Here is a 22,669-nt window from a genome sequence, read left to right as displayed (position 1 = left end):
CAGCTTCCAGAATAGTCCATGAGAGCTGAGCTATAGATCGAGGTAGGAATGACAGATAAAGTCAGCCAATATTGCATAGCGTTGGGGAATTAGATCAGATCGGAAAAGGAACCATGCAAATGTTTCAATGAATTAAACGAAAACAATCTTATGTGAAGACTGTTCGTCATGACCTACATGTAGAATATTCATCTGGCCCAGAAATGTCCACTTCCTACACTCAGGCCGCATCAGATCAAAGTAACAGGACAAGCAATACATACTCAAAGGCAATAGTACGGATACTTAGCAGTTCTCAATCAAGCGCTTGGGCGCGGAGACATGTCGGTCGGAGCGACGCAAGGGTGCCGGTGCAACAACACTGGGAGCCGTCTCGACTCCAACGGCGTCTGCTGCTGGTGCTAGCGTATCATCCGGCCTGACAGTGCTACTGTTGCTGCTAGCGTCCGGAAGTGGTAGAGGAGAATCTAGCACTGTCGGCGGGTCACTGGTCGGTGTAGGCAGCTGTGCGACCGCCTGGTCCGCAGAAGACGAAACGGGTACTTGGCCAAACTGCACCGCCCGCGGTCGTAGTTGGTCCCTATGGCGCTTCCAGACGACATCATCCACCTGTACTCCGAAACTGTGAGGGCTGTGGACATGCACTACAGTAGCTGGTACCCAAGTTGCTCCACGACCAAAGTTCAGGGCGAACACAGCGTCACCGGTGTTAAACTTTGGCGTAGTCAAGCTCTCCTGGTACACCTTGACCTGCCGATGACTCTCAGACTGCCGCAATGCACTGAGCCGGATTCTCGGTTGCCGGCCCATTAACAGCTCCGCCGGCGTCTTCCCACTGGTGGTCGGCGTTGTTCGATGCGCTAAGAGAAACCGGTCGAGCCTGACGTTGAGTGGTTCACCAGTATTCGACATTTCTTTCATCTTCTGCTTGAAGACGCCAACGTAGCGTTCGGCGAGGCCATTAGTTGCTGGATGACCTGGTGCCGTTGTTGTGTGTAGAATGCCATTGCCATCCAGGAACGCCTGGAATTCCGCACTCGTGAACTGACTGCCGTTATCTGTAACCAAGTGCTCAGGCAAACCAAACACAGAAAACAGATGGCGTAAAGCAGAAATCGTGGTCGCACTGGTTGCATGAGCCATGGGTATTACATCCAAGTACTTAGAGTAAGCATCTACCACCACCAAGAACATTTTTCCCAGAAATGGCCCGGCAAAATCAATGTGTATCCGTTTCCATGGACCCGTCGGCCATGACCAAACACCGGGTTTTGCCGGTGGGCATTTGGCATTCTCTTGGCATTGCAAACACGCATTGACTTTAGATTCTATATCCTGGTCAATATTGGGCCACCACAAGTAGCGCCGGGCCACTTGCTTCATTTTCACCATGCCAAAATGCTCTGCATGCAGATCTCGTAGCAAGAGCATTCGAAGTGAGTTAGGAATCACCACCCGGTTGTCCCATAACAAGATATCATTCTCCACAGACAATTCCATTCTCTTGCTAGCATATGCCTTGAGGTCTTCCTCAATTTCAGCAGGCCACCCATTAACCGTATAGCGAATTACTTTAGCCAATACAGAATCCTTTGCCGATTCTGCTCTCACCACAGCTGCTTTGATTATTGAGTCGTTCTCGATAAGCAAGACCTGTACCGTGACGGTCTCCTCCTCGCTCGGTGACACAGATTGCATTGGTTGTCGCGAGAGAAAATCCGCATGGACGTTTTCTTTCCCCGCGAGATACTGCATTTCGTAATCATATGCCGCCAGTTGCAATGCCCATTTCTTGATTCGATTAGAGGCGAGAGTGGGGACATCCTCGTGATTTCCCAGTAACTTCAAGAGTGGCCGATGATCAGTGACCACTATGAACTCTCTACCGAGTAGGTACTGGCGAAATTTGGTCACTCCGAACACCACAGCCAATGCTTCTCTTTCAATTTGAGCATAGCGTGACTCTGCTGGGGTCAGCTTACGCGACATGAATGCGATCGGTCGTAATTCGCCATTCTCCTGCTTCTGCAGTAGGACTGCGCCAAGGCCCACTCCCGAAGCATCCACTTGCAACACTGTTGGCCTTTGTAAATCATAGTGTGCCAGTAGGGCTTCTGAACACATAGCATCTTTCAATTTGCCAAAAGCTTGCTCGTGAGTGGTCTCCCAGTGCCATTTCCCACCCTTTTTCAAGAGGTCGTACAAAGGAGCTGCAATTTCTGCGAAATGAGGCACAAACTTCCGCACGAAATTTGCAGAACCGATGAAAGATTGCAATTCGGCAACATTCTGTGGTGGTTTGGCCATTTTCAGTGCCTGTATCCTGGCTGTTGAAGGGGAGACGCCCTGCCCACTGATCGTGTGACCTAAGTAAGAGAGTGCCTCAGCCATGTAACAGAATTTCTCCGGATTCAATTTGAAACCTTTCTCATCCAGTCGATGGAGTACCCGGTCCACGTTTTCCTCATGGATTTCATCATTTTCCCCGGTACACAGCACATCATCAATGTACCCGCCGCTGCCTGGTAGCGCAACCAAGGTTTCTTCCATTACCCTTTGGAAAATGGATACGGCACTGTGGAAACCAAACGGTAAGCGTTTGTACTGGTACAGGCCCTGAATTGTGTTGATGGTGGTGTATTTCCTGCTTTCCGGTGCTACCTCTAGCTGGTGGTATGCTTGGGACAAGTCGAGTTTGGTAAACTTCCCTCCCGGGCCCAACTTGTGCAACAATTCCTCGAGGGTGGGGAGTGGGTACTGTTCACATTCTGAATGCTTGTTAATAGTCCCACTGTAATCTGCGCAAATCCGTAATCCTCCTCCTGGTTTTTCTACTTGTACCGTTGGTGAGGCCCATTCGGAATGCGTCACTTTCTCAATCACCCCATCAGCCTCGAGTTTGTTCAACGCGTCGATGTACCGCTGTCGAATTGCTAGAGGTACTGGTCTTGCTCGTTTGTAGACCGGTTGTTCATCTGACACGTGCAGCTTTACTTGCACCCCTTGCACCGTACCCACAGTGGAGTTGTCAAACAGATTCGGGTATTTCTTAACGAAATCGGTAGTGGATTGCCCGCCAGTGCCCACTTTGAATATAGATTTCCATGGCAAAGTAAATCTGGACAAGACATCCCGGCCTAAGAGAGACGGACCATCACATTCAGTAACTCTGACCAGAACATTCTCCTCTACACCACCCAAAGCCATTTTCATTTCGATTTCACCCAGACATTTGATTGGATTTCCTGTGTATGTAGATAGGGTGATGCTGGACGGTACCAGCTCAGACACGGAGCCATTGCATTTCAGAAAATCATTTTTTCCTAGCAGTGTGACGGTGCTACCCGTATCAATTTCCAAGTGCACCTGGACCCCATTTAGCTCGACAGGCGTAGTGTACGGTGCTACAGCTCTGTCACTCATGGTGGCATTCACATTCAACATCGGTACAGAATCATTACAAGGAACAAGCTCACCGGGGTTTGATGTTGTCCCGACATGCTTGACGGACCTGGCCGCTTTCTTCTTTAGGCAGGCTCGTTCGATGTGTCCCAGTTTGCCGCAAGCACGACACTTCGCAGATTTGAAGTGGCACTCATCCGGTCGATGTCCCAGCTTGTCACAGCGGAAACAGGGCTTGTCAGATTTGAACGTGGCGTTGTCGGCGAGCCCCGGCTCTCCGCGTACTGCATGAACCTGCGTTGAAAACTTCTCAGACTCGCGGAAAGCTGTCTCATGAGCCGTGGCCATGTCGACAACCTGCTGAAATGTTGTCGTCTCCTCAGCCTTCGCCAGGATTTCCTTCGTCGTGCTGGTAGAACCGATCGCAGTGATGAACTGGTCACGCAAGGCCCTGTCGAGATAAGCTTCAAACTTGCAGTCCATGGCTGCCCGTTTCAATCGAGCCGCGAACATGATCGCAGACTCGCCCTCCTTCTGCAGGGTTTTCTGAAATTGATAGGTAGCAGCAACTACACTAATCTTGGGCTTGAAATAATCACAGAGGAGCTTCAGCAACTCTTCGAACTTCTTCTGCCCTGGTTTATCTGGGAGGCACAAATTCTTCAGTGTGGAATAAACCTGACCGGATAGTTGACTAATCAGCACGGCGCACTTTTTCTTGTCTGCCGCTGTCTGTACTGTCTCGGTTGCATCGTCTGCAACTTGGCCAATGTCATTAGCCAGAAAATGAAAATTGAGTCTCTCTGCATACTCGTCAAAATCCCCAGTTTCGAAAATTTCTAATCTGGAGTTGCGTCCTGCCATCTTCGTCGCCAATTGTTATGTCTGGCCCTAAGGGCCCACACACAGCATTACTCAGGTTCGTACAGTTATTGTAATAATCAAGGAACAGAAAGACAAGGAAAAGAGAGCTCACATTCTCGGACCTAGTCCAGCACAGCAAGCATGCAAAACCAGCCACGAGCCCAGGCGCGCATGCGCGCCTTATCACATCACGTACACAGCACTATCCTTGCCTCACAGTGCAGTTGTTGGATTGCTTGGTCAAGATTTTCAAATTCGGAGTTCGCGCCGTTTTCCAGGTGCCTTCTACCACCCCATCATCCCCTCTTCTCTGTCGACTTGATCTTCTTACTCTTACTCCGATACATCAGCAAAAAATATTATTTTTTTGTTCACAAATGTCTTGGTGCTGAAATGATCAGTAGTCTTTTCAGCACTTTCTTTGATTTAGTCAATGGTCATGCCACGCGTGGTCAGGCTTCACGTCTGCTTCGTGTCCCGTTTTTGCCGGGTCCTTCCGGTCGATCCACTGTTCAGTTCATTGGTAGTGTGTACTGGAACTGCCTGCCGCCTGATGTCCGCTCCACCACAATTCCTTCTGCATTTATGAAAGCAATTACAAACGATATCTTAAACTCTCTTACCCTCTTCTAAGATCTCAAAGATGCATAACTGTCAGCATTTCCTCAACCCTGGAACCTTTGGATCCGTTGTATTATTTTCATGAAAAATTCATCAAATTCAAATCCGTTACTTGTAGTACTCCCTCAGTGATTTGTTTCCGTCTTCTCTTTGTGCCTTGTTCATGATTGTATTTTCCTCTTCCTTCTTTTTCTTATACCACCACCTTCATCATTTTGCGAGAACTGTGGCAATACGCCCAGTGAGAAGGCAGATTTTGCCTGTGCTTCTGGTGAAGTAAAATGAAGCCAAACAAACAAACAAACAAACACTGAGAACGGCTAGAAAACAGGACAGGGGTGTTGACACTGGGCGCCTGGGCGTGTACACGGACGAGTACGGGGTGTTCTACTGGGTGGGCGTTCATAGTAACTTCATACCGGCTTTCTCGGTATAGGAAGTAACATGGGTTCCCTCATTCATACCAGTAACATGACTCCAAGTCGTGGACATTGGCAAAGTAATTTCCTCCATTCAGCGCTGTTTCGACCATTAATTGCAGTGAAGGTTGAGAATAATGAATGGCTAAAGTTAATTCCAAAGCACTGTTTTATACAGGGAATCATTATGAATGCTGTGCTTAGAGGTAACAGATGTGCTAAGTTCTAACGCACGGAGAAAAGATTCAAGATGGCCCTGCTACGCGCCGTAAGCATACATTTGTAGATGCTAGCAGTCCAAAGTACAGTCATGTAGCAGACCGCTGGAACTCAGTTCCGGCATCGGTTCGCCTTGCTGCTTCACCAAGTCAATTTCGTATTGCAATCCTAGATTGGCTAGGGTACCCCGTAAGTAGACCATAGGTCGGTGGGGACTGCCCTAGAGAAATATGAACGAGAGAGCTTGGAAGCTCAGGGCCCTACGCTATGCTTTTTTGCCTTGATGACCTAGACAAAAAATAATAGGGATGTTATAAATTCTATGTGCTGCGCTTGCGTAGTTGTTCTTACTGCGATACGTTCTAACAATAATGAGATGCCTTTTGTGGGCTCTTCTGCCTGGATTTCGTTGACAGATGCGTTAAGCCCATGGATCCTTCCATGAGTGACATGCGAACTGTAACTATTATTATTATTATTATTATAAATTTGTAAGAATGGTTTGCTCCCCACACCGGAGCTCGCGCTATTCCGCCGACTTTACTTCACACTTGACTGACTCACGACTGCCATCCAGAGCACACGAGAAGTCCATCGAACCTTCGACTCGGCAAATCTGCAAGAAAGCACCACTCCCTGCTCAATACACAGTGTTTCGGGGAATTCACCCCTCATCAGTTGAGCTTGAGTAGGCTGAGGAAGATTGTGCCTGAAGAGCACCACTTATATAGTGCTCTCCAGGCACAAACAGGCACTACTTCGTATTATTATAAATTCTTATAAGTTTCTACTTTTTGTTTTTAGACATAACCTGGGATTCGAACCCGCACTATCGCCCTGCATGCATCCCCCGATACACTTCGCATACCTACTAATTCTTCCAAGTTGCTTCACGTTATGATCTTGTATTTGAAAGCCCTATTTGAATATGCATTGTGGCCAGCCGTCTTTGATTGTACGGTACGGTACGGGATAGGTACGGGACAGGTACGGGACAGGTACGGGACAGGTACGGTCGAGGGTAATACGCACCGTCTACCGCCTTGATGACGACAAAAAAAGAAAAGGGATGTTATAAATTTTCAATTCTCCTATTTTTTTCAGGCATTACCTGGGATTCCAACTCGCACTATCGCCTTACATGCATTCCCCCATACACTTCGCGTTCATACTCATTCTTCCAAGTTGCTTCACGTTATGATCTTGAGTTTGAAAACCCTATTTTAATATTGCGGCCAGCTGTATGTGGCCAGCTGTGTTTGATGGTACGGTACGGTACGGGACAGATACGGCATAGCGTCAGGCGTGACACAAACACACAAACACACAAACAAACAAACAAACACCAAATTAAAGCTGTGTGGACCCTGGCTAGCGCCAGACGTTACTGAAGTAACGTCTTCTGCATAGCTACGGGAATAAATACTATACTATGCCCTCATAATCGGTCAATATATGAAATATAGACCTCGTAAAAGACCTCGGGGGACCTCGGTCTTTTACTCGTTCTATTATTTCATATATTGACCTCTTTAATCGTGCTATAATAGATACATACTTAAAAGAAGGGTGACAGTTCAGACCTTTGGCTTCAATGCAGCACTTTCTGGCCGCTCATAACCCTAATCATGAATCTATGTTGGACAACTGTTCAATATTCTAAAATAGAATATACAGACGTGACTGTGACTACAGAGGTGACTGTGACTACAGAGGTGACTGTGACTACAGAGGTGACTGTGACTACAGAGGTGACTGTGACTACAGAGGTGACTGTGACTACAGAGGTGGATTACATCAAAAGCAGCAATAAATAGCTAGTCACTGTTGCAATTGTGATGAAGAAAAGTCAAGAGATTAACATACCAGTTCATGCCTAACAGTTCAAGATTCAAAACACCAAATTCAGTGCCAAACGCGTGCCAGTAGCATACATAATGTAATACGAGTGAGTGACAGTGAACGAAGAAAAAAAGTGATTTTAGAACTACGAAAACAATTTTAGATCTACTTCCTCCGTTAACAAAAACTTCGTGTTGGATTTTGATGGATATGAAAATGCTTAGCACAGTTCAAGAACAGTTTGTATTGACTGCAAACCACTGGACGAAGGTAGTTCAGCCAATGTTCAGCGTCTTTACAAGAGAAACTGTTGGCGGAATGAGCAGAGAGCTCAGTTTGTATCGCGTTCGCTGGACTCATTTTTAACGCTGCGTCGCCACTAAAACCACCAGTTACTTTACACTCAACTCATGCGATGCCGTTGCACGACACTGATCAACGGTACTGACATTCTACACCTAACTGGCTCAAAGGTCAGTGCAACAGTTGGTCAGTGTCGTGCAGTGTTAGATATGAGTTGATTGTAGAGCAAATCCTCTCTTTCCTTTTCGTTGTGTGCCTTGCGATCATCGTGTACCATTTTACGCATACATGTCGACATATAGGAAATGCTTACAGTACAATCAGCACTCCTTAGCTATATTGAAACCTTGTATTGTCATCTCTATCACTTTGTCATGCAGGGATGTGAGCAATAATTTACTTAGCGAGTTACCGTCGGGTCTTTTCACATACAATCCTGTTGTTCGCAGTGTGTAAGTATTGTGAACGTGGATTGAGCAGCACAGTGTTTTTAGGATAAATCTCACTGTACCGCTAAATTATGGCGGACTCCAATAAATTTAAATCCTTGTTCACTTTTCCTGGTGTGAAAATCCACTTTGCCCGATAGACAAGGTTACAAACAAGTCCAATTTTTAGGAAGTGAGCTTGAGCAATGCTTGATAGTGTTAACCAACGGCCTTCCAACTTGCAAAGGGTCATGTGTATTAGTGATAATTCCAAAGGGGAAGGGGGGGGGGGGGGGGAGAGGAGGAAAGCACCATCAAGAGCTCACTTCCTTGGCCTGGTATGTGTTAGTTCTCCTTGTCAGCCTGGTGCTACCTTGTGCACGTCTGACTGTGTGCAAACTCTGGTTTAGTTGGTGGACTCTAACACATAACTTGTGCCCCACGGTGGGGCCCAGTTGGAGTGTGCATCCAAGACGTGCTAGAGCTGATTGGCGGGTAGTTGTGGAATGTCAGTACCGTTGGTCAGTGTCGTGCAATGTCACCGCGTGAGCTGATTGTAACTGCAGGTGTTAGTGGACATTATATGTATAGCATGACCTAGTTCTTTTGTCCCTGTCTTTGCTCGTTATTTAATGTTCTTCTTTTAGCACCAATTTAAGGATTGCAATAAACAGAACCAGCTGAAAGGACATTTCATGGAGGTTTTATTGAAATGTCACGAACCGATTACTGGTTCTGGTTTTTGCATTCCGTAAACTGTTTTCACCTCGTCGCCTTTTAGCACCAAGGTAGTATTTTTGCTCCTTTATCTTGAATAGTGTGGTCACCTCTTCTGATTGTTTTGTTGTTTTCTTTGGCAACACCCTATCCCCCTTTCCACATTTCTGGTGCCTCCTTCGCAATGCCAACAACAAACCGCACTCCCTCGCACGATCACCCACCCCGACCAGCTCTGCCCTGTCAATGATCGCAATCCAAGAAACCTGGGCCGATCCAGCAGACCCGGATGGCATGTATGCAATCGAAGGGTTCAACCTCCTCCGAGCCGACAGGAGAGAAAACTTCGGTGGAGGCGTCGCCCTCAACATCGCTGACAGCAGCAGCTACATTGTAATGCCACTTGATATAGATATGACCCAAGCCGAAAGTCTCTGGGGGAACATTACTGCAGGCGAATCCACCCTCACCGTAGGTAATATAATACCGCCCACATATAATACCCCTGACTCGGAACAATTATTTGTCGAGTTGGACAGTGCCATCCGACTGGCCAAAAAAACTAACAGTGATTTGCTACGTGTCGGTGACTTCAATGCTAAGAACTGCGCCTGGCTTGCCAGCGACACTACCGACCGCTTAGGAGACGACCTCGACTGCCTGTGCGCTACCCATGGACTGCAACAACGCGTCAGCTTCCCGACACACATATACAGACAAGCACCCAGCTCCTGCCTAGACCTCATCATATCCAACTCCCAACCCCGCACCAGCATTTCCCAACTACCGCCCCTGGGCGCCTGGGACACGTTGTTGTCACAGGCGCCATCACCATCCCACAGCCAACAACTCACGACAGCGCACCACGGGACAACGACAACACCTATTAGTTGTGGACAGACGAACGGATTACCTCGCTGCGTGTTGCTCTATAGATCTAGGCAACTCACCACTGCACTACACACCCACTCCCCATGACCCGTATCCTGTCAACTCGTTCTGGAACCACTGGAGATCACAGCTTCTGCAAGCTGCCACCAGACACTGCCGAATCACACGAACCACATTGCGAGGGCTACATCAGCCTTCCTCCCCATCCCGGCTGGAGTGCCTCAGGGCTCAGTCCTGGGACCACTGCTGTTTCTGGTGTACACCATCGACCTGCCTGCCGCTTGCAAGAACGCCAGTACCAGGTGCAGTCAGTTTGCTGACGACACAGCCCTCGTCTGCTCCAGCGGCTCTGCCGCACACTGCGAACTGCAACTGCAGAGCAGCGTGTCAGCCACCGCTGGATGGTTGGAGCGCTGGCACCTCCTAATCAATACTGCAAAAACGGTAGTCCTCACCTTCTACAACGGAAATCGCCACCCGTGCCATCTCCCATGCATAGAATTCAACAATGCGCATCTCAGAAATGTCCTGCAACAGCGCCACCTCGGCATCATCTTTCAGCACGACCTAAGGTGGTCAGCCCACCTTGACTTTGTGCTGAAGAACGCCGTAAAATCTTTTAATATTCTCTTTAGGCTCAAAATCAACTCTACACACTAAATCACTCTCCCTCATTTACAAAACATATATCCTGCCTATAAGTGAATATGCATGCATTGCCGTCACTCCGCTTTTAATCACAGCCCTTGACCGTCTTGAGCGAATCCAGTGCAAGGCGGCCAGAATTTGCCTCCATCTCCCCCTCTACACTCCTCGGAGTCATTCAACACTGCTCCATCGGCTCAAATGGCCGACAATGTTCTCTTGCCGCAAAGTGAAGCTCACCCTTTTTGCACACACCATAAAATACCAATATGCCCCACTACACATACGCTTGCTCAACACCCCCGCACAAGTTACGGCCCAGTATAGCCTTCGACATGCACGCACTCGACACCTCCCACCCACCAAAACCGATTGCTGTAAAGACTCCCCACTGTACAAGTCCCTAGAATACTACAATGACCTCCCTGCTAGCATTCGTGACATCTCCTCCCAACCTGCTTTCAAACAAGAAGTCTGCTCACTGCTGATTAACTCAGCGCTCACCCTCTCCCATACTTGTAAAATTCAAAGTGATGTAAATCACTTTCTAACCGCATAACCCACAGCCCCACCCACAGCATCTCACCTTCTTATAAACCTATCTCTTATTGGCGATGGTGCCATCGTGAAAATAAAGAATTCAAGCAAACAAAAACACCCCAGGTCGGTCGGGCTTTTCCCAGTATATCTTCAAGTCGCCCCTTCAAGTCCTTTGTCTTCTTTATGTTTTGCCCTCTAAATATTTCCAAGTAAGACTGTGTCCATTTAGGAAACTTCACTTCTCAACTCCAAAAACGATCTCTTCACTGGGATTCACTGGGATTATAATAAAACTAAAGGTTTACATTACATATACATGGTGTAACGAAAATTTATATTCCCGTAGCTATGCAAAAGACGTTACTTCAGTAACGTCTGGGACTAGCCAGGGTCCACACAGCTTCAATTCCGTGTTTGTTTGCTTGCTTGTTTGTTTGTGCCATCGGCATGCCTGGCGCTACCCCGTACCTGCCCCGTACCGTACCATCAAAGACATCAATACGGTGTTGTATGGTATAAGGATGGCGTATAGCATGTCGTACAACAGTACGATGAAATTGTGGGAGAAACCAGCGACCGCTTGGGAACAATTCACATTACAACAGTCATATTGTGAGTGAGGGTCAGGCCAAGTTTCTTAAGATCAGTAGCGAGTGCTATCGTGATATATCGCGTTCACTCTGGGCCGTGATTTCCGTGTTCATCTTGTCGCCGCTCAATGAATTCCTATCCTAGTGTGAAGAACTGTATAGCAACTAGTCGAAGATCTCTTCTGTGTGGGCGTCACTGGAACAGCACTCCAGTGACTCATGTCATACTTGTCTGATCGCTGCCAGATTGTCCAGCTGGGATCCCAGCTTAGCACAGTGGCAGCCTGCTCCTGTGGAGTACCACAGGGGTCGGCATTAGGTCCACTGCTGTTCAGCCTTTACACCCGGGACATACCATCTGTTGCCCAGCAAGCTGAGTCCATCCAGTTCGCAGATGACATCGCACTGAGCTGCAGTCGCCCAACACAACAGGAATTGACCGCCACTCTCTCCAGAGCAGTGACATGCATTGCTGACTGGCTGAAGCAGCGAGGTTTGATTCTTAATGCATCAAAAAGTCAGGCATTGGTTGTACCGGCTGGGAAGCTAGAAGCGCAAACTGAACTGGACGTATGGTGTCATGCGACTAAGCTGCCATCTGTCTCTTCTGCTCGCTACCTCGGAGTTCACATTGACAGCGCCATGTCTTGGAACACCCAGATGGATAGGTGCGTTGCCCGCCTGAACAAGAAAGTTGGTGTTCTGTGGCGGATGCTCCGCTGCCTCAGCATGCAAAGCCGCATCCAATACTTCAAGTCTGTGATCATGCCCGATTTCTCATTTCTCATATGGCTCCAATGCCTTCTCAGCATCGCTGGCGGGTAAGCACCTGGACCGTCTCCAAGTTCTGCAGAATCGTGCGTCTCGAGCTGTGTACGGATGCTCGCCGCGCACCTCTGCCAGAAACCTGCTAGTCCAACTCCGCGCCTACCGTGTCCGGGAGATCTTCATCCAGAAGCTCATCTTCCTAGTTTGGCGCTGCCGCTACTCTCGTGCTAGCCCTACACTGCAAGTGCTGTTGCTACCAACCAGTGGCGCTCCTACTCGGCTGCAATTATCTATGGGTCTAAGACCACCGCCAACCCGCACTGAGCTGGGTAAGGGTTGTCTCGCGTTCCAAGGAGCTAGGCTCTGGAATGCGTTGCCCAGCGAGGTACGGGCCATACCGCACCCGGCCCAATTTCGCACTGCTGCTGTTCCACACAGCATGAACCTTTGAGGTCAGACGGATCACTATCGCCATATTTCCATTATATGCCTGTCTGTTGGCCTGCCTGCCCGTCTCTCTCCCTGTTTCTGCCAACCTGCTTGTTAATTCTTGCAGTTGTTTTCAGACGTAAAGCCCTGTTGTAGAGGTCTCAGCCCTCATTTGCTAGTCTCTCTCTCTCTCCTCTCTCTCTCTCTCTCTCTCTCTCTCTCTCTTTCTCTCTCTCTTGCTCTCTCTCTGTCTCTCTCTCTCTGTCTCTCTCCCTCCCTCTCTCTCTCTCTCTCTCTCTCTCTCTCTCTCTCTCTCTCTCTCTCTCTCTCTCTCTCTCTCTCTCTCTCTCTCTCTCTCTCTCTCTCTCTCTCTCTCTCTCTCTCTCTCTCTCTCTCTCTCTGTTTTTGGTGGACAAAAACATCTCTGGCGTTGATTGCTTTCTTGCTTCGACTTCTGCCGCGCCTTTGTTCTCGTACTCCCCTTTATGTACAAGTGTTGTGCAAACCCTCCCTTAATATAGTCTGTCTTATTTTGCCCTGAGATGTTTTGATGCATAGTGATTATGACGCTCATCATTCGCTCCCTTGTCACTGGACAGTTCTGTCCGTTTGGTTTTAGCGAAATCAAATAAAGAAAAACAACAACAACAAATTTTTTGCCTAATAACAATAATTATCACAACTTGAAAGGGTAAATGAAAATTTATACTGGAAGATATGACCTGATTACTCTTGATGATTGCTTTTATTTCGTACTATTTCGTACTATTTGCTCTACATCCAGTTATTTCTACTTGAACCAGTTCCGCCTGAATCACCATCTGTGTAAATTAGTAGCCCCAAGGGATAACATGAAAGCTGACTACGACTTCCGCCCAAGCATAGAGGTCAAGAACTACATAAAAGAGAGTAAGACACCTTTTTTGCTTGGCTCGCCTGATCTAATGCTATGCTATATCGCTGTAAACCGCCCAATATTCGCGTCCCAAAATTTTCGCGATTTCTTAGAACCAGCGAGTTTGCGATGGCAAAAGTTTGCGAAGCACCAGGGTCAACTATGTACACACACTGTTGAAGCTTGATTTCACGCTAGTTAATATTCGAGTTATGCTCTTTTATGCTCTTCTCGCGAAAATAGCGAACATTAATCCGTCGCGAATATAAGGCAGTTTACAGTATGATATGTTATGTCGTTACGTTGAAAACGGGTTCCCACGTGAAAAATATGCTTCCTGCCGAAATTGACACGTAACGGACTCACAACTACTGCTTGGTGTACACCTGGAGCGCATCGCACCTTCCACTCAGCAAATCTGCAAGAAAGCACCTGCCTACCTGTTCGTAACTTAAATTCTCAGATTTTATTTGAGTTTTAGCCGCTCCCTACGTACTTCTTTTTTTCATTTTCCTATTGGTTTGGAGAGAGTTCCGGTATGATAGTAACCCAGACAGTGACTGTTATCCATTCACCTCTGGAGAATCCGTAAATAAACAATACAATAGAATTACACAATGGTGTCGGGTAACTCATCCGTTATCAGTTGAGACTGATCAAGGTTATGAAGCCAGTGCTCCGGAAGCACTACATTTCATAGCACTCAAGCTGTCAGCACATAACCAGAGGTGCAAACTGACAGTGACTCACTGTGTGGTGCAGGTGTGTCCATTTGTTGGAGATGACAGCCTTGTGAAAGGCTAACTGGCTCTGGCGTCGTTTTGCGTCACTCCATTAGTGGGTCAGACTCGCATTCCTAACTGGGGCCTCACAAGGCAATGTGTTCATCATGCTGGAAATGGGGTCAATTGTTTGAATACTTCTACCAAAGGAACAATCGCCATAATACAATTAATGATCTTGTCATAGTTCACCACTTGTCATAAAACTTCGTGTAAAGGGAGTCCTCTCTGCCTTAAAGCACCTGCAGCCCCTTGTATTGCCCAAATACCCATAACTGCATTGCTGATTGGTGTGTGTGCTTGTGATTTTTTTGCAGACCTATCTGAATCCTTCTGTCACAGGAGCTGTGAAAACATACCAAAGAATGAGCGTACCTGCGAGAGTGGCTGCATCGGGACTGTCTATAATTATACGTGTGTTGGTAAGTCGTCCAGTATATACAAGGACCTTGTTGTTATGTGCAAGGACAACAGATATAATCTCAATGCATAATTACATGGGGCCTGCTGGCTCAGAACCCAAAACAGGCTGGATAGTGAAGCTCTTTGATTTTGCTGAGATTTTGAGTAGGTATACTTTGATGTCCACTGCAACCAATGGGAAGGATTTGATGCTGGAGATTTCTTCACGCCTCAAAGGCACAAAATGAATAAGAATTAATTCAACAAGGAGAAGAAAAAACATGAAGAACGAGTTATGCAGCAACTATCCACGACTGTAACAAGATGATAAAGAGTCAGAAAGTGCGACAATAGGACACAAAACTGATAGGCTACTGAGACACTTGCTGTATACCTCGTTCTCATGTTTTTTCTTTCTCTTTTTTACATTTAATACTGGCTCAGTATCTTTCTCTCTATCTTGCTTGTCGTCTGTATGCAGCCATGACATGCCACTAACGTTCCCATATTCTTTGCCTTGTTCGTGTCCTCCAAACACTTTCTCGGTGCTCTTTTTGATTCTTAAGCTGATGCTGATGCCACTTCTGAAGATTCTACTGTCGGACAACAATCTCCAGTGCCTACACCAGGTGAGTTGAAGGCATTGAATTCAACTTGCCTGCATCATACTTCCTCTGCAACACCTAAATGCGTGTTTATCTTTTAAGTGCCTGTAAGCTATCAGTCTTAAACTGGAAACATTTACGTGGGAAACTGGATCCAAGACCCTAGAGAAGGAACTGACATCTTTCATAACTTGGTTTTGATCATGGCTTAAACTTGTTTGCTCAAAAAGTCTCCTACATCGAGTAACACATTCAAAGGTTTTCTCTTGCCTCCGGGGCCAGCTGTTACACTTCCACGATACCTTCACACGTGATGCCATTTTGTAGAGCCGGTGCACCCATCTCACACATGTGGTTTCTTTACTGGAAATCCTGTACACAGCAGCTACCTTTCCGCCAGGGTCTGTAATCGAGTGGCTCTGCCAGCCATGACTCGTTACAGCCTCTGTCAGCTATGACGTCACTGTTATTACAGTAACCATGACCAGTTACAACCTCTGCCAACCAAGATTCGTCACATACTCCGTCAACCATGACTTGTTACAGATTCTGTCAAACATTACTTTTTACAAACTCTGTCAAACATGACTTGTCACACCCTTTGTCAACCATGACTTGTTACAAATTCCGTCAACCATGACCTTTTACAACCTCTGTTGACCATGACTCGTCACAAACTCTGTCAACAACGACTCGTCACAAACACGAACCATCACTCGTTACAATGTGCATGTACCACCTTCATCAACCATGACTGGTTGCATCCCAGTGCAGTATGTACATACACAGTCTAAGCATGCCTGGTCACAGGTCTCTAGCTACGTGATTATGAACTGCTGCAGGACAAGGGAATAAAACCAGGGAGTAAATAAAATATTTTGATGAGTGAGATTTCTTCGTTATAGTAAGTTCTGTTGGGGCTGTAAGGCCTCATATGTGTTATATGCGCATACATGTCTGAAGACTGCAAGACTGTAACATATGTGCCCGGATTAGCGAAAACCATCAATGGTGTTTGATATCAAATTCATCAAAAAGTGAAGTTGAAACAAACATTTAAACAAGTGAGATTTCTTCGTTAATGCAAGTGCTTTTGGGGCTGTAAGGCCTCCGATGTGTTATGTGCGGATATGATAGCGTATCATCTCGCGAACCTGTGGATTCTGGACAACTTATTGGCGATTCGTTGTGATACTTTACACAGCTACAAGTATTATTCTAATGAGCCGCAAATATAAAGCTTTCTTACAATTGGCCGGTTTACGTGCTCCAAAGATAACGGCTAACATTACAACTATCATTCTCAGTGCTTACTAGCAACTCCCGTCACCTAGTTAGATTTAGCAGTTGGTTATATGACAAAGCTTCCAATCTCTCTTGTGTATCACTACAAATATGAAGTTCTCGGTGCTTACTAGCAACAGTAGATTATCCATTTCTGTAGAACTTTTTCTCTTTCAACGACGAGATTTCTCCCCGTCACATAGTTAGATTTAGCACTTGGTTATACAGTGACATGCCTAACAGTTCCACCTCCAAATATGGGAACTATCACGTTACATGATAAGATTGGTGTGCTAGATGTGAATAACAATTATTGTTAAATTTGAGCTCTGTGATTTCTTTTGTCTCTTAGAGGTGAATAAGACCAATCCACAAGCCTATTATGGCACTGTGGTCACTTTCCACCTCCCAGCCGTGAAGCCTGGCTACTCAAGACAGCTGGTGGGGATTGGACAACATGGCTCGGTGAATGTTTCGAAGCAATTCAATAATTCTGAAGTGGCACCCACTAGCTATGTGTTGCTCAACCCAGGCTATGATATCTACGGTTTCCAATATGTTCGTGACAGAGATGGTCGTAGGTCACCTGTCGGTGCCAAGTTCTCAGTGTGTAAGTACTTTTAAGGAGTACAGAGAGGACAACTGATGCTTTTGCAATGCCGGTCTACTTTTGATTACTCAAGTAGCATTTAGAACAATCTTTCCTCTTGCAGTTTGAGGTGTTATGCAATTCTAAAAGGCGCAAACTATGCAGAATCGAGAAGATCACCATACTGAACAATGTCAAGAGCCCGAGAGCCTGAGAGCCCGAGAATGATGGAGAGAGAGAGAGCGAGAGAGAGGGAGAGAGAGAGAGAGAGAGATGGGGGAGGATGAGTGGGGGAGGGTGATTGAGTGTGTGAGTGGCAGATTAGTTCAGGAAGCTATGGCAATGGACCAGCAGCTGTGTTGCTTGCAGTGGGGGGGGGGGGGGGGGGAACGCGGAGAAGTAAATCGCAGCTGTTGCCAGGCAGAGTAGCGTGCAGTCACTGGATCAGCGAGAAAGGGGCCACCAAAAGGAGTGCTCTGTGCAGATGTGTGCATACCGGTTGAGTTAGTGGTGTCCTACACGATGTTTGTGCGAGTTCTACCTCGCTGTTCCAGCTTCGGACAGTTTCTCGCAATATAGGTTGTAGAATAGCTTACTCAACAAGTGGGAGTTGGTATGCACAAAGCTCGGGATGTTCTTTCCATCGCCAGGTTGAAGGTGGCGAACCGTGCACCAGGTCCAGAGGCATTGTGTACGCCTTCCCGTACTTCAACTCGCAATAGACCGATCCCCTTATTATACTGGGTTCGAGCATGGGGGCAACCTCACTCGCGATCGAGTTAGTTTTTGAACGTGACAGCACCTTTGACAGTGTGTTTCAGGTTTGTTTTGGAATGTCTTCTGCTTAGTTCAAGTGGTTTGCGATGGCTTTGAGCGGTGCTGAACCTCCTGCTGGTAGGAGCAGAGTCTCCGAGAGAGACATGGACTGTGATGCAGCTACAGGAGTTTTTCAAGGCGCAGGAGGGAACGATCTCGGGCCACAAACAGGAGTTTCTCCAGAGGTGAATTTTTTGTTGTTGAAATATTCGAATCGCGAATCGTATTGTGAGATTTATTTTGTGCCTAGGCTACAGCAGACCATATTTCGTTCTCCTTGAGATCGGTGCTGAAGATAATAGTAACCTTTTTCTGGTCTGCCTTTTCCTCTCCAGAGCCAACTTCTATGAAGGTAACCGTGGTGCTGCCAAGTCACTAAGTCGCGATCGCGATCAGCAGCCCTGAAGTGGAAGAATCGATTTTCCAACGATCTGGTTGGACATCAGCCACTAAAGTACTTCTGATTTGCCTGTAGTGACACCAGCAGCCATCCTTGGACACCTTGCAAGACAGGAAAAGCCACTGGTGGAAGCGACTGCTATGAGGTGACGATAGCAGTGGTGACCGCTGTTTTGTCAAGTCGAAGGGCTAGCCAACCCAGAGGAAGCATCAAAAAAACAATGAGCAGTGCGTGGTATTTGTTGAGCATGAAGAGCTAGAGCAGGAAAGTGCAAACACATGGAAGGAGTGGATAGTGTTTGAAAAACAGTGTGCTGTGTGCCTGCTGGTGGTAATGGTGGTCTTTGTCATCATGTATTCGTGCTGCTTCTTGTGCTGGAAAACTTCTCACCCAGGAAGGCAGATTGCGTGCTCCCTGGCCCTCAGTCGGCAATGGGGCATTTGTTCCAGGAACATTACCCCTGAGCCAGTGATGAGCTGTACCTTTGAAAAGTCGAAGCTTGCTGTTAATCGCAAGCGTACGCAGTGGATTGCTCCCTCTTCGAAGCAGGAGGGCCAAAGCTTGCCGCTGTCTGCAGTAAAGTGTGTGTGTGGTTTTTTTGAACCTATGAATATACCCCCCCCTCTATCTCTCTCTTAGGAAGACTGCATGTTCAGAGTGAACTATTTTCTAGTATAATTATTTAATGTGAGACGGGCTGTTTACGCCCAAGATGAAGATACAGTTTTTCCGTTTCTATACCTTCCTAATAAAATACATTGTGACAGAGCTTTCGGTTATACTCCGCTGTACTACATCCTCAACCCGCCACCACCATGTGCTCTTGGCCGAACTAATGCACGAAGCATACACACACCAGCACAGCAAGGACACTTCCGTTGACAGATATTGTTTACGCCTCTACACAGCTGTTTCGTTTCTTCGAGCTCATCGTTAGAGGAGGATAGTGGCAGGATACTAATGATGATATAATATAAGATGATAGACGGTTTATGGTCCGATATTGATGATTGGAGATCTAAGAAAGCAATGACAGTGATTGCGAAATGCAGGGGCGTAGGAGGAGTTTTGGAAGTGGTACGACCGAAGGTCGGTGCGGCCGAAGGCCGTGTTGGAGGGGGTCCGGGGGACCTCCCCCGTGAAAATTTTTTGTAAAAAAGACACCAAATCCAGCGCTCTGGGAACTTCTGGTACACTTCTGGCGCAGTGTGCAGTCGAGTCGAGTACAGTACTCAGTACGACTGCAGATGCATAACAGATCTACGAGTACGAGGAACGTACGAGTCTAGAAAAAAAGGTCAAAGTCTGATGCACACATCATCCCATATGCATCGATGGATCCTGATTTTTTTATTACCGTTTTGCACGTTCCGGACGGACCACACTTTTCGAAAAGTGGTACGGCCATGGTCGTACCAGTCGGAGCTGGTGCTACGCCCCTGAAATGGATAATATTATCATGATTATATGCCAGTCTGGTAATGCTTTGTACTGGTGGACAGTATATTGAAATCATCACTGCATTCGATGCAAATATTGCTATACCTTCAGTATTGGAAAAAAAGAGTAAGAGAACCTGGTTGATTTGGTTGCACCTGCGACTGGCTACCGGGTGTTGTGATCAGCAATGTTACCATGGGAGAAAATAAGTGCGCAAGGATCTGTTGGGTCTTGTTGTGCCGTGCCGGTGTGAGAACCCTAAGTGCATGGCAAAATAGAACTGTTTCATCCACAATGCAGAATGTCTTGCGGTACATGGCATTGATGACTGAACATCTCGCCAGCTCGCCCAAATGGGGATCATGCCCAAACGGAGGAACAAGACATCTTTCCAGCTCAGCTAGCTATATACCGTGAAACGGATGATTAACTTGTGCCACGCATGCCAGCTTCTGTTCCATTCGGCCCAGGCTTAGACACATCAATGCCAATAGCAGCTGATCCTCCATTACCTGCTCATTGGCGATTTACGGCCACCTCCAACTGTATCCGCCGTCCCTCAGCCTCCGTCTTCGCAGATCTGGCGCGGCGCAGTACATTTTCTCTGCTAGGCTCAAAGAAGTCCCACAGAGCGGTCCAAACACCTGAAGGCAAACCAGTCAGAAACTGGAGCGGCTCAGAGTCTTTCTTTATGTTATTGTACGTAAGCTGTTTTTCGGCTTTCTTCACCCCAGTCCTCACTTCGTCCAACTGCTCCACGAGACTCCGTACACGAGCTCTACTTGCTGCCAGCTCCTGATGCAGATGCTGCACTTCCATTACAGGACCAAACTGCACTAAGCCAGGTTCCTTTCCAACTCAAAGTACCGTTGCCTCTCAGCAAAATACTGGTTTGGGAGTATGGGGAGCTCGTGATGCAGACGCTGCAATTCCATGACCGAACTGCACTAGGCTCAGCAAATACTGTTTTGCGAGCATGGGGAACAGGGCCTCCAGACTCCACTCTCTTGCGAAAAGCAATCCTGGTGCCGTAGGCTCTATTTAGTTGCTATTAACTGTTTAGATGAAAATTCGTTTATTAACCTCATTATCACATTTGCTTCCATGTAGTTGGGCTTGTTGCCCATGTGCACAGTTGCGAATTCAAATAAAGAATATACATACGCACAAGTACTATGCACAGCGTCATGTAGTAAGTACACAGACATGCACTCTCAATCCCGCTCGCCCACACAGAAACGAACACGCATGCACTCACCCATACACATACAAAACGTTGCTGTTTCCCTTCGTTTTCGACTAGTACAGTTCATGGCTACTGCAGCTGACCTCCGTCATGGATGCTGCAGGAGCACTTGAGTTGTTTGAAGAGCTGGAGGCCGATGATGCCCCTGTAGAAGAAGAATCGGAAGACGACGATGGTGAATAATCTGACGCTCTTTTCTCTGACGGAAACGTGCCGTCATCAGATGAGGAAGAGTGACTCAACGATGATTTGGTTTTCGGTGAATTTCTTGAGAATGGCAGCTCTTCAGATGAGGACAAAATATCCGATGATGAGCTTCAAGAAGCTGTAGGGCGAGGGCAAGCTCAGCTAGTTCGTGGATGTGATCCGCTCGCGCTGCGTGGAGGAATTGCTCGCGGCGCTGGTCGAGCTCAGCCAGCTGATGGAACAGCTGATCGTGGCGTGTGTGGCGCGTGTGGCGGAGGCCGTGGACGAGGTAGTGGATTCGGCGTGCTGAGTGGTGTTGACGACCAAGATGTTCTTGGACCAGCGCAGTACCCTGACCCTTTTGTAGATTTTTCTGACTTGAAAATTCAAAAATCGGATTTTCCTGTGTCTTGCCATTCAGAATACATACTTTTGTCGCTACATTATCTAAACGGTTGCGGAGATATAGGCTTTCCAAAATATTGAGCCAAAACTACGAAAAATCTAAAATTCAGTCAGGCACCAAAGGGTTAAAGATGTCGAAAAATTATAGACGTTTCGGGCCAGTCACCCATCGTCAGAACAATGTACAAGGAGCGAACCTGGCCTTTTATAACGAAAGCAAGCGAGAGCGTATGTACATGTATGTCCATGTACAAACCAAACGAAACATACAATAGCCGTATGCAATTGAGTGTTGCACATGGCTATTGTCTGTTTCGTTTGTTTTGTACATAGACAATGCAGTTGTGTGATGTCCACCACTTTCTGAACGAACACTTATTTTTTATTTTTTTATTTCACCTTTTCTGTGGCCAGGGAATATAGGCCAATATGGAGGGAGGGGAGGGGGGGGGGGGGGGCGATAGCCCGCCACGGCAGTAAGCAAAAACAATGCAAAAAATACGACAAATTAGGGGCTATCCGGCATTATCGATAATTTTCACGAAACGAATTTTTTTTAGTTAGGACCCTCCCCCACTCACCCACCCCCTGAACGAAAAATAGATTGACTGGACAGCAAGAATGCCTTGATGTCTCTCATATCAATATTTTTCAAGACGAAACTCCCCTTGACCCACCCACCCATATACGAAACTTTTTCTCTTCGTGTAAAAGGTCGATAATTATGGACGGCCCCGTACAAGAGGCAATAACCACCCCTCTACTCTGCTATCGGCCCTCATAAGAGATGTGTTCATCACTGTTGAGGCTTCCGATGGAAAATAAATGAATACTACTACTACTACTACTACTACTACTACTACTACTACTACTACTACTACTACTACTACTACTACTACTACTACTACTACTACTACTACTACTCTCTCTCTCTCTCTCTC

The 22,669-nt window shown here is 46.9% G+C and overlaps 1 protein-coding gene across 1 annotated transcript; it reads right to left on the bottom strand.

Moving 5' to 3' along the window:
• Nucleotides 1-285: 285 nt before the first annotated feature.
• On the bottom strand, nucleotides 286-4,266 carry LOC135820249 (uncharacterized protein K02A2.6-like). The gene has a single exon (XM_065333566.1). It carries the CDS (start codon nucleotides 4,264-4,266, stop codon nucleotides 286-288), a length of 3,981 nt encoding a protein of 1,326 aa, XP_065189638.1.
• Nucleotides 4,267-22,669: the final 18,403 nt, after the last annotated feature.

The sequence above is a fragment of the Sycon ciliatum genome, chromosome 6, assembly GCF_964019385.1.
Source record: "Sycon ciliatum chromosome 6, ocSycCili1.1, whole genome shotgun sequence".
Taxonomy (NCBI): Eukaryota; Metazoa; Porifera; class Calcarea; order Leucosolenida; family Sycettidae; genus Sycon; species Sycon ciliatum.
Note: the sequence above shows the minus strand (reverse complement) of the source record. Positions and strands in the feature narration are given on the sequence as shown.

Excerpts from the sequence above, each read along its gene's own strand:
- LOC135820249 (XM_065333566.1), bottom strand. The coding sequence starts at position 4,266 with ATGGCAGGACGCAACTCCAGATTAGAAATTTTCGAAACTGGGGATTTT.